The 15,955-nt window shown below is 41.2% G+C and overlaps 1 protein-coding gene across 1 annotated transcript; it reads right to left on the reverse strand.

The window, feature by feature from the left end:
- Nucleotides 1-6,109: 6,109 nt before the first annotated feature.
- gmpr (guanosine monophosphate reductase) lies at nt 6,110-15,490 on the reverse strand. The gene is made up of 9 exons (XM_084739373.1): nt 15,163-15,490; nt 11,753-11,872; nt 11,379-11,462; nt 11,090-11,263; nt 10,920-11,001; nt 10,240-10,346; nt 8,276-8,318; nt 7,989-8,148; nt 6,110-6,999 (listed from the first exon to the last, which is right to left on the reverse strand). Exons 1-9 carry the CDS (start codon nt 15,247-15,249, stop codon nt 6,819-6,821), a joined length of 1,038 nt encoding a protein of 345 aa, XP_084595499.1. The 5' UTR covers nt 15,250-15,490; the 3' UTR covers nt 6,110-6,818.
- Nucleotides 15,491-15,955: the final 465 nt, after the last annotated feature.

Consider the following 15,955-nt stretch of genomic DNA (forward strand, 5'->3'; position numbering starts at 1 on the left):
GGGATTATCTGATGATGCCGCTTATAGAAAGTTTTTTTTTCTAATGTCAGTGTAACTAAAATATACTGATGTTTCATACTTAAATTTTGGCATATGAGAAAAAACAAAAGACCCTTTATAAATCCTGGTACCCGGCAGAACCTCAGTCAACTCTCACCTTTCTTGTTTCCAGTTTTTAGATATGCTATGTGTTAGGCTCGTCTACGTTGAAATAAAAAGAAGATGAAGATGGTTAAAAGATGTTAATGTTAGGAAGATGCTCACTAACTAGCTTCCTAATCTGCATCGGTTGTTAGCTTGCAAGAAAGTATTTTCCATATAAGCCACCATTATAAAAGAGAATCTCCAAAACTGCAAACAAGGTCTATTATGAATTTCTGATCCGTAGAGGTTTTATATTTGTAGAGTGTTGCTTTTGAAAGTCGACCGAGGTTCCACAGGGTACCAAGATTGCTCAACTGTTATTGGAGTACTGAGTAAAAAGGGGTGGGACTAGCAGCAGTTTTTGAATCTACCAGTGATGGTGGTCACATGTGGTCTGGGATTCAATATGTTCTGATTATATGGTGCCATTCAACTCTTAAATGTTTCTCTCATGCTGCATGTAACAATACGGTATGATCAGGCACCGGAGTTGTGCAGGTTGCTGGCACAATAGTGTTGTTAAGGAGGTGGAAAAGAGGTGGCTTCCTGCAGGCATATCTGTTGAGTTTTCTACTCAGCCTCTGTATTTAGGTGTGAGGTATCTTTTAGTTGGCAGCATCGTTGGTTCAGTTGCCTCTAAAGAAGCGGATCAGTCGTGTTTTTCAACCCACTGATAATATCTGTTCTGTTAGCCGTGTGGGGCAACACTGTTTCAGGTGGTGGGAGTTTACCAGGGTGATGGCAGGATGGATGCGTGCTCAGATGGATGAGGGACGGATGGAGAGGTGGCGGGGGAGTAAATGGGCAGACGGATGGCGATGGTGAGTGAATGAGTAGACCCCGTATGAGATTTGAAAATGCTTTATTTTTTTATAATAAAACAGGGTTTCTCAGATCAACACCACCACAGTAGTGCATTTTCATTTCTTCCTTTTCCTATTGAAACATCACGATCATTACTAGTACAAATAGTTGTGTGTGTGTGTGTGTGTGTGTGTGCATGTTTTGCAATCTGTGTGTGTGCGTGTCTGTGTGTTGTGTAAATGTATGTCTTTTTTTTTTCTTTTCTTGTCCAACCCCCCCTTTCCCAACAAATGAAAAAGCAGAACCACGACATGTAAACAAACCTATCAGTCACTAAGACCATCAAAACTTTTACTGTCAGTCAGGTTGAAAACAAAAACATTTTTTTAGCCAAAGCCAAGTGATGCTTTTTTTTTTTTTTGCTTTGGTTACTTTAGAAAGCAATAGTTTGACAAAATTCAGGCACTCTCCTCGCATACGAGTGGAACACACACATACGTACACACACACAGTCATTCCACTCAAATTCTCTGCAATAAACATTTAATAATAATCTTCTAGCATTACAACCAAAACTTTCTTCCCATAGAGATAATACAATCTTTGTCATATACTGGAAAATGTTTTTTAGCAGCTGATATACCAGTTAACACTATTCCCCTTATCATGAAGTACATTTAAACGTAAAAAAATTGCAGTTGCAACACAAGTTGCTAGTTTTTCAGGGAAGTGTCTCATATATGCAGTAACTGAACATAACCCCCGAAACCTCCACTGTCCCAGCCGGTCGGAGTCATAAACTCTGTAGTCATGCTGCGGGTGAACAAACTGTGTGTCACCTGAAGTAACAAGCAGACATTTTTGACTCCACCCACGTCTGTCTCGTTGCCACGACTCCCGTAGTGACCTCGTTAACTTTGTTTCAGGTACCCAATCATAGCCAGCCAGCCTCACAAGCACCTCCTCCTGAGGCAAAGCAATCGATTAACCCTCAAACAACCGTTAGCTACCTTTCGGTGCAGCCTGTCCTGCACTGCCCGTTCCCCCCTCGCAACATCTTTTTGATATTCGGTCTCCTTTTCACTACTAGGTCATTGTGTTTATACTTGAGTGGACATGCATGCTTAATATTAGACTATGAAACAAAGCAATCTGAATTGTAGACACTTTGTGAATGCGGGAGAGGGAACGGCACATCATAGCAACATTTTTTTGGAGGTTTGGTGTAGTTTTAATTTTGTTAAAGATAATCCCAAGTTTTTATCCCCTTGAAATGTACCACAATGTGCAATACTTACATTTTGTTTCCCCTCCCTTTGCTGTGCCAAGTGTATGTAGCATAGTCCTACTCCAGTGTCTCCTCCTTGTTAATGGCTTGTGTATTTTACTGTCTGTTGATGTAAAAGTCAGGATGTTTGTGAAGAGAAACAAAACCAACAGAGAGTTTCCCTTTTGTCCTTGCGGCCTTCCTAAATTTGAGCGCGCGAGACTGTCATGTCTCCTTGGCGTGTGTGTGTGTGTCTGCACCATATGTCGTGTGTGTAGTGTGTGTGCTTACCTGGTGTTTAAATGTGTATGAGCGTGTCAGAGTGTGTGACGCATGTGTGTAACGGAGTGTTTTCTCCTCTAATCGTCTGTGAGATCGTAAACCCTGACCCTCGACGGTTCACGGTGAGACCCACAGAGAAAAAAGAAACCTCATTGCTAGTGGGGACCACTTTTTGTAAAAAAGAGAAAAAAAAAACCAAGAAAATAAAAAAAAAAAACAACCAACCAACAGAGATGCACATGTAAGTAGATGTTAAAAGACTTGATAATGTTTCAGCACTTTCTAATCCTAGGACGGGCTTGGTCTAACCCCTCTGTCTCAGACCGAAACCTTCCCTAGGGGTAACATTCATTCAAAACAGACAGAGAGAATGAGAATGATTTAAAAAAAAAAAAAAAGGGGGCGAATGAGGATGAAAAAGAGAGATGGCTCAGTTTAAGTTTTTGCACATCACCTTGCCGTAACCTTGTGTTTATCTGTCTGTGCTCCATCTCGCTTGGCGCCCGGCGCGTTCTTGGGTCCAACGGGCCGAGGTGTTAGGTGGTTCCTTGGTTCTTTTCTACTAGGAAAACCTTTTCTCATGGAATGCATCCCTTCTTTTGTTGTGTTTGGGTTTGTTTGGAATCTTTTCCACCGTGCACCAACCGGGCTGTGCCGCTAATTAGGTTATTTTGTTGAGATTTCAAGCTCCGATTTGGCAGATAAGTTTGTAAGGAGTTCAGCACAGCTCAGTGTGGTCGTGTGGTGTGAAAACGGTGCGTACAAACCTTCGCTTTGTTTGCATTATCTTTGGTGCAGGAGCTTTTTCTGTGTTTTTGGTCTCCTTGTAGCACTCAATATAATGTCAGGGGACTTAAAACTATGTAGAGAATGTGTCATTGTTGAGTTTTTATGACAAGCTTCCTCACTGGAGGAACACTGCTAATGTCGTCTTTTTTTAAAAAAAGAAAATTGGCTTCTTGCACAATTTTACAAATAAAATGAATGTTGGTGTGTGAGCTTTGACTTTTCGATCAGAAAAATAAGGCATGTGTGCTCTTTGTTTCTTGATGTTTGTACTTTCATTTTGCAAAAAGGATGTGTTTTTGGCACTTTGTCGTGTTTTAAAAGTGAACAGAATTCGATCAGGATTCCTTTTTTTTCATTCTTTTTTTTTTTCTTTTCTTTTTTTTTTTTTTTGTATGACGTCGTCAATGTCCATAGCGCTGGATAACCAACTCAGGCAGAAAGAAAAAAAAAAAAACTTGTAGAGGCCCACTTAACAGTTTAGTTTCACCCCAATCAATTTACATAGTGGGCTGTTTCATATGGGTTATAAGATATGTAAATTTATTACATATAATTTGATATGATTAACAAATGTCATTATCGACAATTAACTATGAATTATTATTATGATATTCTGTGTATTATGCTGGAGATGGCTTGGATGACTCTTCAGTGTATTGAACGTCTTTGTTCTGCCGCTCTGTGCGAGGCGACAAACACTTCAGCAGGGGACGGGCTGTACGCGTCGTGACCTCTGACCCTGCCCACTGCCACGGATGGGGTGGAGCTTATCTGTCAGCTGTGGCTCATGTGATTCCTCCTCCCTGTTCTGAACACTCAGCCCTGAGGCTAGCAACCGGTCTGTCGAGATGTTTCTCTGCTAACCTGTGACACCAAGTACTGAACTGAGACTCTTTTGGCCCATGAGACGGTGGGCAGAGAAGCGGACATCAGCACAGACCTGCACGGACAGTCTGGCCTGCAGGGGGCCACAGCAGTTCCCAGCCAACTTGTTTGTACTATATTGTACTCACCAAGTCCCTGTGTCTCACCACCCCTTTCCTCTATAGCGATGGAGAAACCCTGTCGGTGTATGTATTTGACATCTGTACAAATGCACCTCTTTGAAAAAGAAAATGAAACCTTGACATATCTGGAATAAATGTCATCTTGTGTCTTTTTTGAGTGCTAACACTAACAATCACAAATACTACTTTTAAAACCCCTGTTAGCTATGACATTTGTCCTACATTGAGTTGGCTTAGTGCTGAAATTGAGCAGATAATGGCTCCCTCTAGTGTACAACATCCTGCATGACATCCTCACCACCCACAGTTAGCTGACAGCAAGTTGGTCTTAAAATCATTTCCCTTCTCTGGTTGTCTGATAATTTTGTTCTGGTGTCCACTCATCTATGTTACACAAATAAGGGTTATAAATGATAGGCTATAAATTCTGTGCTTTTATCACTTCATTTTGCAATATAGTAAATAAATTATAAGGGCATGAATAGTAAAGTCCTTCTTTAAATAACACACTTTATTTGAAAGGAGTGTGCATAAGATTTCCAATACACTGTCATAACCACGACATGACATCTGTCATGAACATGAGTCTTTACGAATGTTTGATTGTTGTCGTCAAGTGTCCTATGATCATTTCTGTAATTTTTGATGCAAAGTTGTCTTTGTTTGTGAAATGACTTAATGGACTGAATGACACTTGACAGTCCTTCATGTTCAGATTAGGTGTCATGTCATGGTTATGACAGTCTCATGTCAGTCATGGGACAGGGTCATACATGCAGGGGTGTGGCCATCACCTGCTGAGGCGAACACACACACAAGACTTTCCCATCTAAAGTTCACCAAAGTTGAACTTCATGCACACATCAGCACATCGTGTACTGCACCTCTTCAAAAAAGTGTTGCCATTTTGGAAGGAGTCAGATGTGTAAAATTTGTCATTTCTGTGTCAAGACTACATTTTGCCCAAAAACGTGTATCCTTAGATTAGAATAATCACAGCAGACATGAAAACATGAGGTGGTTTATATATTTGATGGAATAGAATAGTTCCACTGTAGCTGGGAACCACACAAATCTGCTGAGCTCATGTTTTCATGTGCAAATTAGTCTGGCATTGCCAAGCTAGTCCCACTAGGTAACCACTAACACAATGTTAACAACTCCTCTGACAGAATTAAATTGTGTTTTTACATCATTACCTCTGCCAGCAAAGGTGTGTGGGAAAGGAACAGTCTTAAGTCCAGTCTAGCTGTCTTAGATAGATAATAGTTTTGTTCTGCTTGTCCGAAAACCTCTAAACTAAACAAATAGATGGCATCTTGTTCAGAAAGAGGAATCACACTGATCATTCTCTGATCATTTGGGTTTATTAGCACAGTTTTCTGTTGTCTTTGCAATAACAATAAAACTGGGTAAGTGCTATTCTTTCATACTATATATACTGTATATTAGAATTAGATTTTTTATTTAACAGTGTTTAATGTAATGTTTTCCCTGAAGTTCATTGCTTAAACTGTAAGAGAGCAACTCTGTAATACAGTGTAGGCCACAAATCTTAAGGCGCCATGGATCTAAAATATCAGGCACAGTGGAGTCAGTGAGGAAGACTTAGATGTGATGTGTTGTACATGCACAGCAGGGTAACGTCTCAAATATGTCAGATCTTTGGAATACATAAATCCGGAGGTCTTCATGTTCGTCTGGCTCAGTGTAATCTTTACGACACACACAAAATACATGCACGCAGACACTAAGGAGACATACACTGTGATGATTTGCACACCTTGGGGAAAATTCACAGAATGATCAACACCACTGAGGAAATTAGCAGAAGGTCCTGCATGCAATTTATTGCGATATGATTTCTCCAGTGACAGTTAAAGGGTGACGTCTCTGAATCTTGCATATTGATTTGCACATTCATTCCAACATACAGTTCAGCAGTTTCCCCAAAAGATGGAAGAACGAATATCAGCCTCCTCCTGCTGAGTGTGTTTACATGCGATGTGTTCACTGACATTCTTGTTTATGCTGTTAATCTAGAAAGGTCCCGACTATTGTAAAATACATAAGTTAAAAGAGTATTTTTAAAGACCGGATCTGAAGTAGACATGTTTCAGTAGTCTCTTGTTCTTGTTTCCCAAAAATGAGAAGAATTTATCCACACTGAACTTTTCCACGTGTCCCGTCAGTAATGAAGTCTGCGATATTCAAAAGCATATTATGGTGTGTATAAGCAATGTAAACGCACTCGCTGCAGGATTAAGTTGATTAGAGCGCCGTGATTCATCTGGAAGGATGTAAAGTCAGACTTTGAGTTAATTTAAATCACAACCTGCAGTAGACAAACAGCTTTCTGACAGCAGATATCCTGAGAGAAACAGGTTGGGTGATCATGTAGAAGTGTCTGCGTCCTGTATGTGTTACACCACCGTCCTCGTATTGCACTTTTAAACTTTGCATAATACACCTACAATGCATATCATGCAACCTGTGTGTATGTGTGCGGACATGTGCACGTCATACTAAGTGAACATTTGGCTGGACTGCTGTGTGACGCGGATGAAGGTGGTTCTCCTGCTCAGTTCTTTGAGCTTGGCGGCGCCCACGTAGGTACAGGTGGAGCGGAGCCCCCCCAGCACGTCACGGATGGTGTTCTCCACGTCTCCTCTATAGGGGACCTCCACTGTCCTCCCTTCAGATGCCCTGAGAGCAGAGCAGAGAGGAGAAAGTAGGACGTTTTGTAGTTCAAACAGAAATCAGTTTCATTGATAAAATGCACAGTATGTGAAGCCAGTACCTGACCTGTACTACCTGTACAACAGCCTGCCACCCCCCTGGTGTCAAAACTGTTATTTCTTCACATTCTGCAGATAATCTATGCTTTTTTTTTTAACTAAAATTCTTGCATTTTGCTCTTTTATGGTCATACACATATCATCGAGGGTACATATTGAGGGTGTATAGAAAATATTTTTGTATTTTCTAATTGCAAAGTACTTAAATACACTTCTCATACAGTGTTTTGACTGGTAGATGAGTGGTTTTAATTAGACTGAACCATTTTGCCACCCCTGAAATTTAATTGGCCACCCCAGGTGCAACACCCCCACTGTCCACCTTATGTCGGAACAGTCCATCAGATGGGGGTGTTCATGGTCCCAATGCTGTAAAGACAGGAGCAAGCATTGGAGCTGAGATTCTCCCTCCACCCCTTCAAGTGGATCCATCCATGTGAGGAGTTTCACTCCTGTCCTGTCTTGCTCCACCCCCCAAAGGAATCTCCTGTCCCATCCCAGTCCCGTGACAGATTAAAAAAATATTTGTCCTGTCCCAACCCCAGAAGAATGATTCCTGTTCCATCTTGCCCCCATTATTCCACAGTCCACACCCGACGTTACACACCTTAAAAAACTGACCTATTGTCAGATGTCCACATCCTGCTTTTGCCTGTTCCTGATTGCTTTTTTCCTTTCCTGTCCCAGTCTGGTGATGAATAGTGAAATTACATCCTGGGAGAATCTCCCATGTCTGTATATCTGTCAGGGGTTGGTCTGTGTTGCTAATGTCAGTAGTTGATCTTTCCTGTAAATGTATTTTTTTTGAATTATGTTGAGTTCTAGTCCTGCTGGTGGGTGGGGTGGATGACGAAATACCAGGGCTGAATTTTGTTCCTGGTCCGACCCCAGTCTTACCTGTACTCAGCAACTCCACCCACATATTTCTTCATGGCTGTGTCGGAGCTCATGCCGTAGAAGAGTTTGTATTTCTTCCCGTTCTTCTCTATGATCTCCCCAGAGCACTGGTCGTGGCCTGCGAGCATTCCTCCCATCATTACAAAGTCAGCTCCCGCACCTGAGGAACAGAGGCAGACAAGTTATGGTGGTTAGATGTGTCAAACCATACAGCACAGTAATAAATGACCCCAGGATGTGACTCATTCAAGTATGAAGAGAGGTAAAACCGTGGATTGAATACTCACCAAAGGCCTTAGCTACATCTCCTGGGCAACTGCAGCCACCATCCTGAACAAAGAAAAGGCCCGAGTCAGTCATAAACACTGAATCACAGGTCAAAGATCATTATTCTACCAGTCTTTGAAGACTGAGGATGCCCTCTACTGGCTGCAACCCAGTATTATTATTAACAGTAGAACCTTTGTGCAACAAGATAAAATAGACTCATGTTAAATATAAAAAACAAAAGGCCTTAAAATAAGCATTAACTAACACATTATCAATTAACACTAATTATTAGGGATGCACCGACACCACTTTTTTTTAAAAAAAAAAGTTCCTGCCAATACCAAGTACCAATACAAATTTTTAATAATGCCATTAAAGTTCTTACAATAACTTTTAAAAAATGTTTTATTTCCATTAGATGGTCACTTTCTAAATGAAACAAATCGTTGTTGCTGTTTCATGCTTCAAGTGTAACCATGGTTACTGTACAGATTACATTTTTAGGGTATTTGTAGTACAAAAAACATTATTATGGACTTGCAGAATTAAGTTTACTATTTTAAATGATGTTATATATGATAATTATTTCATTATCATTTATAGCATTTTAACTAGTATTTTAACGTAACATTTACATGTGTAGAATTCTTCATGTTCCTCTTTTTTAAGAGATAATTAGTTCCTACCTGTCATTGTTTAGGGGGGGACAGGTATGAGTGTGGTGCCATGTGTGCATCAGTTTTATTGACCCCGCTGTGAACCTCAATGAGTGAAGTTGTGTGTCCTGAGCTGTCAGGACGTTTTGGAGAAGAATAAGTACAGAAAGAGAAGTTGTAGCAGTTTATTACGAAGAAAGTGTTTTTATTCGTTTTCGGATTAATTTGCCGAGACATTCAACTAGTTTACACCCGCCAGGACTGACTGGACAGCGGCTGGCTGCGGTCTACAGCTGCACTCTGTTCATTTATTCAAGTTTTACATGGACTTACATGGACATTTATGGACAGCTGCGGTCGTTAGTGGACGATGTTGAGGACAGCGAGTCAAAAAAAGAAGGTAAGCATCAACAAACGTCTTGAACTCTGCGTCCTGTTGGTTCTTTAGATGTTTACTTGTATTGAGCAGCTACTTTTCGTGACGTGGGATCGGAGTAGTTTTATGAGTATGAGAGGGCAGTATCGGACCGATACACGGTGCTGGTATCGGTATCGGTGCATCCCTACTTATTATCCATGATTACAGTCATCACTTAGGATATCATGTTGATCTACACACTGGATTCGGTGCTACTGTAAAGGTCCTTTGATAATTTTAGCATCCTGTCTTGTACACTTACAGGCTGGACACACAATTCAGTAGCTTCTCATAAAAAGATTCTAACTTACAACTAAATGCTAATGCTAAAACTATATTGTTGTTCTTATTTGTTTGTCATTTGAATTTCAACATCTATATCTGTGTGGAAGCCCATTTCCACCAATGTGATTGGATAGAGATTCTGTAAGTTATAATGCGAAACTTTCTCAAAACAATGAGTTAATACCTCAAAAAAAAAGTGTGAGTTACTTGTCTCAAAAATAATGAGTAATTTTCCTAGAATAATGAGTTACTATCTCAAAATAATAAGATTTTCTCAAGACTTTTCTCAAAAGTAATTATTTTAGTTTCTCATTATTTTAACACAGGCTACTAAGTCATTATTTTTACATACTAGCTCATTATGTCAATAAAATTTTACGACTTACAACCTTTTATTTCCCCTCTCGGATTTGCGGAACTGGGCGTCCATACTGAGACATGTTTTGCATCCACGCCAGGCCCCCTTTTTAATCTTTGAAGGATTCCCTTTAACCTGGCTTGACCATAGATAATTACATTTTTCTCCTCTCCACCAGAAGAAAAGATAACTTAATACACTTTACATAACACTAACTTGTAACTCTGTATTTTTCCATGGTGTGTACAGTGATGTGGCACTTACAGAGATAATATGTCCTTTGAGTCCATGGGCTGAGTCTGCACACTCTATCACAGCACTGAGTTGTGGGTAACCCACTCCTGTCTTGATCCTTGTCGTGCACACAGACCCTGCAACACACAGAGCACACATTAAACAAGTCCATCTTCATGTACCTGTGATTAATTACTGCTGCTTCGGCTACAGGAACCTGCAGTCGGTCAGCTCAGGTTGCTATTTGACAGGCTGGAGACAGAAAATAGCACCAGATTAAATTAGAATGTCCACCTCATATTGAAAAAGCTATTTAATATAAGTATATAAACGCCAGGCCTTGGGGAGATTTAAAAAAATGATAAAATAACTGACACCAGAGCTGTTTCTCCTTGTTAAAGTTGTGATTTTATAACGGCTCTGCCGCGTGATAAATCTAATCTACTGGTAATAAAACCATGTTTTACTCAATTCACAACAACATAGAGTTGTAACTCTTTCAGGTGGGTCATGCAGCACCGGCTCTGAACATGGAGGACAGATGTACTTCATGAGTTAAAAGTAAAAACTACTACAAGTCAAACTTAGCTGTTTAAAATACTCAAACAGCATGTCTGTCACATCTCAGTTGTGTCTGTTTGTATGTGAGGCCTGTGCAGCTTCATCTTTACTTACTCCTCAGACACACTCAGACAGTCGTACCCACCCACCTGGCCCGATGCCAACTTTGATGATGTCAGCACCGGAGAGGATGAGCTCCTCCACCATCTCCCCTGTTACTACGTTGCCGGCCTGTAAGACAGACAGCATTAACCCCCGAGAGACAATCTCATCGTACATCCCATAACTGCCAGCCAAGGCGGTGAACCATCTCTCTTACCATGATGGTGTGTTTGGGGAACTTTCCTCTGACCGTCTTGACAAACTCCACAAAGTACTCGGAGTAGCCGTTGGCCACGTCCAGACAGATGTACTTGAGGGCGGGGATGGCTTCCAAGATGGCACACAGCTTCTCCAGATCTGCAGAGCCGCTGCCTGAGCTGGCAGCTACATGCTGTGTAGAAGAGCCACGATTTCTTTTTAGACCGTTACAGATAAAAAAAATATGTGTAATTATGTTCGTGTTGTTAATTAGGAGCAACCTACTTAAAAAAAAATGGTGATATTACCTCTAAGCAGTCTGGATGATTAGCAGCAAAGTTTTTCCAGTCTTCTACAGAGTAGTGTTTATGAATGGCTGTGAAGAGGGTGTGCTAAAAAGAAAGAAAAAAATTAGATATTACACTGTAAAAAAACACCAAACCATAATTTCCTGAGTCATTAAGTGTTACACAAGAAAGCAAGCAACATCAAGCTAGCAGATGTCTGACTGCGTCTAGGACAAGGTTGCTAAATAATGTAATTCCCAAGGTTTCCCACAGCGTCCTGGTTTTTGTTTTGTGATTCTATGTAAAATACTTGCAGAGGAGTCTCAGTGGAAGGACGCTGAGGCGTTGGCAGCATTGATGCTGTTTATTTGTCATTCAGTTCTGCGTTAACTCACTTTGCTGAGGACTTGCGCCATCTCAAATGTTCCTGTGGTGTCCATGTTGGCAGCGATGATGGGGATGCCGGTGTAGGTCTGTTTAGAGTTGCGGAATGTGAAGGTCCTCTGAAGGTCCACCTGGGGGGCGAGACATGAGTAATTTTAGATTAGACTATGTGTTTCATGACCATTAATCATCGGCTGTTACAGGAAGGTGTTTTATATGACTGATGGATTACTTTTGTGTCTGAAGCTGACTGAGGGCACTGCAGATTTTCTTGAAAAAGGGAGCAGCTCGTGTTCAGAGTCTGTGTGGTCTTAATGAGGATGCACTGAATCATTTAGATCCAGAGGTTAGCTTAGTCTGTGCTGCTGTAATGTGATCAGCTACATGAAACAAGCGGGGCTCATTGTGACACACTAGCTGCTCCTTTTACAGTAAAGTATTTATCTGCACTGATGATTCAAGTCATAGCTATGATTCTTTTTCAAAATGTCTAAAAATAAATCTTATTTCTGACGGTCAACATGACTTAGCTTGACTGTTAGCTGCTCAGTATGAGTGGAGCTCACATGGCCTTAAAATTACTCATAAAAAAAGAAATAGCACATTTTTCATCTTACAAATGAAAATTTTTAATTCATAAGCAATAAAACACACCCTGTCTCAATTCAATATGTGGTATGACCACTAGCTTAAGGTAGAGACTGTTACCTAATGTTAGCTAACTTATCACAAACTTTACCAACGGCAACTGACTGCTGACTGTTTTTTTATTTGTACTACTGTTTTTAGCATGAATGCTAACTGTAAAATGGTAAATTTACCACCTTATACGTGCGACTCGTTCCCACAGGGTTTGTGTTTAACTGCAAAAAAGTTTACATATATTTAACATGCTGGGAACATGTTTTATGTTATTATGCCAAACTGGACACACATTCAGGGTTTTTTGCTGTTACAACTTTGGTTTGCTAACGGACATGACTGAGTCATTACATTGACTTTCTGACCGTTTTCTACTTGAGCTATTGTTACATTACATTTTAGCATAAATGCATGATGATAAAATGGTAAATTCTGCTATTTAGCTAAATTAACATTGTCTCACTGAATCAGGAAATGTTTTTAATATTAAATTGCTGGGAGCTCGATATTCTAAGCAATTATACCCAACTGAAAACATATATTTGCTACAGGGAAGGTGAACTAGATTAGAAATTATTATAAAGAGGGTTGTAATGAAAAGTGAAACTCGGTTCAGTGTTAAACCCTAATTTTAGTCCTTCAAATTATTCTGTTCACTCAGTCTCACAGTGCTCAGTGCTGTTGCTGAGCAGAGCCAACACATTTATTATGCAAAACTACTGCAGCTGTGGAAATAGGCTAACAGCACAAAGTGTGCCATAACCTTCACGGTGGAATCATTTTCAGAGCCACAGCAAAAACGAGGCTGTAAGTCATAATGGCTGGAGAAAGAAGGAAGTGGTGACAGAAGTATGGATGAGAAGGGAGGAGCATCGAGTCATGCGTATCCATCGTTTTCTTGCTGCAGCAAATCAATATAGGCCTCTTCTTTTAATACGGCATGCTGACTCAGGGTTTCCCAGTTGGTTCACCAGTAAATCATGAACAAGTATGACACTAATTCCAGCTGTGGCAGGCTTAAGGTTTCTGCTGTGTTGTTGTTTGTATGTGAATTTAGCTTTGAATATACCAGATATTTACTGCATTTTTGCATTAATCCATGACAGAATTTAAAAAAATACACCAATAAATTCACATTTATAGCAAGGGTTTGGATTCTACAAACACCTGGCTAAGTTGGAACAGATGTGCAGCCATGCAGTTTTTAAATACAGTGCATTTACCGTCATCTTGTATTTATTGGCGTGTTGCAGGTGTTTTTTTTGACTCCAATGGTGCAGTCAAAATCTGCAAAAATCATGTTGAGATTGAAGGGACACGTTTCTGCTCGGTGACGGTGCATCAGCGCTTGATGAAGGACCACCTCACCATGTGGCCGCTCGTTATTGATGCAATGTGTCTTCCATGATGTTCATACACCCTCCCCTCCTCTAAACTCTGGATGTCTGGTAAGCTTAGCTTTGGCAGGTGGATTTCTGTTCCTGCTAAATGCAGCAATAATTCAAACAAGCGCTGTTAGAATGTCAACAGATGGATGCTTTCGGAGTGCATGGGCCATTAGATTTGCCTGCGGTATATTGGCTGCAGTATGCTGCAATGAAGACATACTGTACAAAACCAATGGCATCTGGAATCATGTTAGTTATTTCAGGTGTTTTCTTAAAACTATACTGTAGCTGCTGTAGGAAAAATGAATGTGACGAAATGTGGAGAATGAGGTGAGATATATGTGACAAAATATTGGCTTTTACAACACTCAGTACACATCAATGCATAGTCTGAAGTACTGGCTGTTCTCTGTGCTGTTATCTATGTCAGTGTATAATGTTATCCTGGTAGCACTGTGGAATATGGAATGTGCTCTGGTTGACTGTAACACACAGGACTATTTTTAAACAGGTTTTCTGAGAAGTCTCCTGTGTCTCATGTTGCTTGCCACCTGTCAGAAGCCAACTCCCACCCACATCCACCTTCCAGTCTGGATCTGGTGCCACCACGCCGGTATCATGATGTTGAATCGGTATCAATCCCTCATCTGATGACACACAGCTAAGCAGAGGAAGTCGCAAGGATAAAACATCAAGGAGACGGTTGTGTTGTCCCAGAGAGACAAATCAGTGGGTGGTGGATACACTGTGGCCTGTTGCAGCTGCTTATAATGACGACGACTGAAAACAAAATCAAGTTCATTCAGATCAAAATCTTCTTTTTTTTTTTTTAAATCTCTGGCTCTCACTTTCTTTTGTTGTTTTCTCTGTAGACAGTTAGTGTTTATAGCCTAGTCTGGCGCAGGCTGGCCTTGTTTTCTGTCACCTTTAAGAAGGTCACCCCACTGTAACTTGTCTCTCTAAGGTAGCTTTTTTGCTCCCCAGAGTACAGAGGCGGTGTACACCTACTGGCGTACACAAAACAAAAGGCACAAATATAGAATTACACTGAACGTGCACTTTTCAGCTGCAGTAAGACGTCCTATCAAGATTGTGGGATTAATTAATGTTGCTGCTGCTGCTCTGCAAAATAAATATGTCTAAATATCATCATGATATTAATAAAAAAAAGGGTTAATACTGTCCTGCTACGATTCACCCCCATGTATAAATAGTTAACATATCTGTGTTGCGTCATCCACCATTGAGGCGTAAGCGTGAGTGCACTTCCTGAATGCAACAGTAAACAGATTACACTCCTCCTGAGAGATATCCTGCTCTGAGGACTGAGTGAACTGTAGCTGTAATATTCAGATTACATTATCAGAGTTCGTCTAATTAATGTCACCCACCTCTGAGCGGCTCTTCAGGCTGCTCCTCTTGGGTCTAAAGAGGACATCCTTAAAGTCCAGCTTAAGGTCTACGTCCACGCGAGGCATTTTGGATGCCCAGAAGACTGATGACCAGGATGAGGATGATGAGTATGCGGAGGAGAATCCCCTGAGGAAGGCTGCTGCAGCAGTGGTGGTCACTGGTCCCAAGCCCCAACCACCAAACCCGAACCTCCAGGCGGCCAGCGTATTTATAGCAGAAGGGGGCCCAGCCCAGCCCCGGCCCCCATGGCTTTATTTGGGCCTGGACTCCCTCTCTCTCTCTGTCTCTCTGTCCCCCTGGCTCCTTGTCTCCCTCCTCTCCTCCAGCGTTCCCTCTCTCCCCCCTCTTCTTCAGCAGAGTGGCAGCAGCAGCAGTGGCCAAGCTGGCAGGCACGCCTGCCTGACGCATACACACACACACACACACTCTGACACACAGACATGGCAGCACTGCAGTGGGTTGTGTGCTGCAGTGCGAAAGAGCACACCTGCTGTCCACTCGGGGGATTGCTCCCTCCGCTACTGGCAGACAGCACAGAGAGAGGGGGAGACAGACAGAGTGAGGAGGAGAGATGTGGAGACACAGAGGGAGACGGATTAGTGCACTGACAAGCACACTAAAATAGAGAAGTAATTTATTAGTCATAGTGTGCAATAGGGAGCAAAATGCTTTGTTGTTTTGCTACATGTGTTTTTATATTTATCTTTCCTTGATCTTTAAATTGTTAATGCATCCTTTGATCTGTATTTTGCTCTGCTTTAGTATTGTGTC

This window comes from Lutjanus erythropterus, chromosome 16, assembly GCF_056507025.1.
Source record: "Lutjanus erythropterus isolate fLutEry1 chromosome 16, fLutEry1.hap2, whole genome shotgun sequence".
In the NCBI taxonomy this organism is placed as follows: Eukaryota; Metazoa; Chordata; class Actinopteri; order Lutjaniformes; family Lutjanidae; genus Lutjanus; species Lutjanus erythropterus.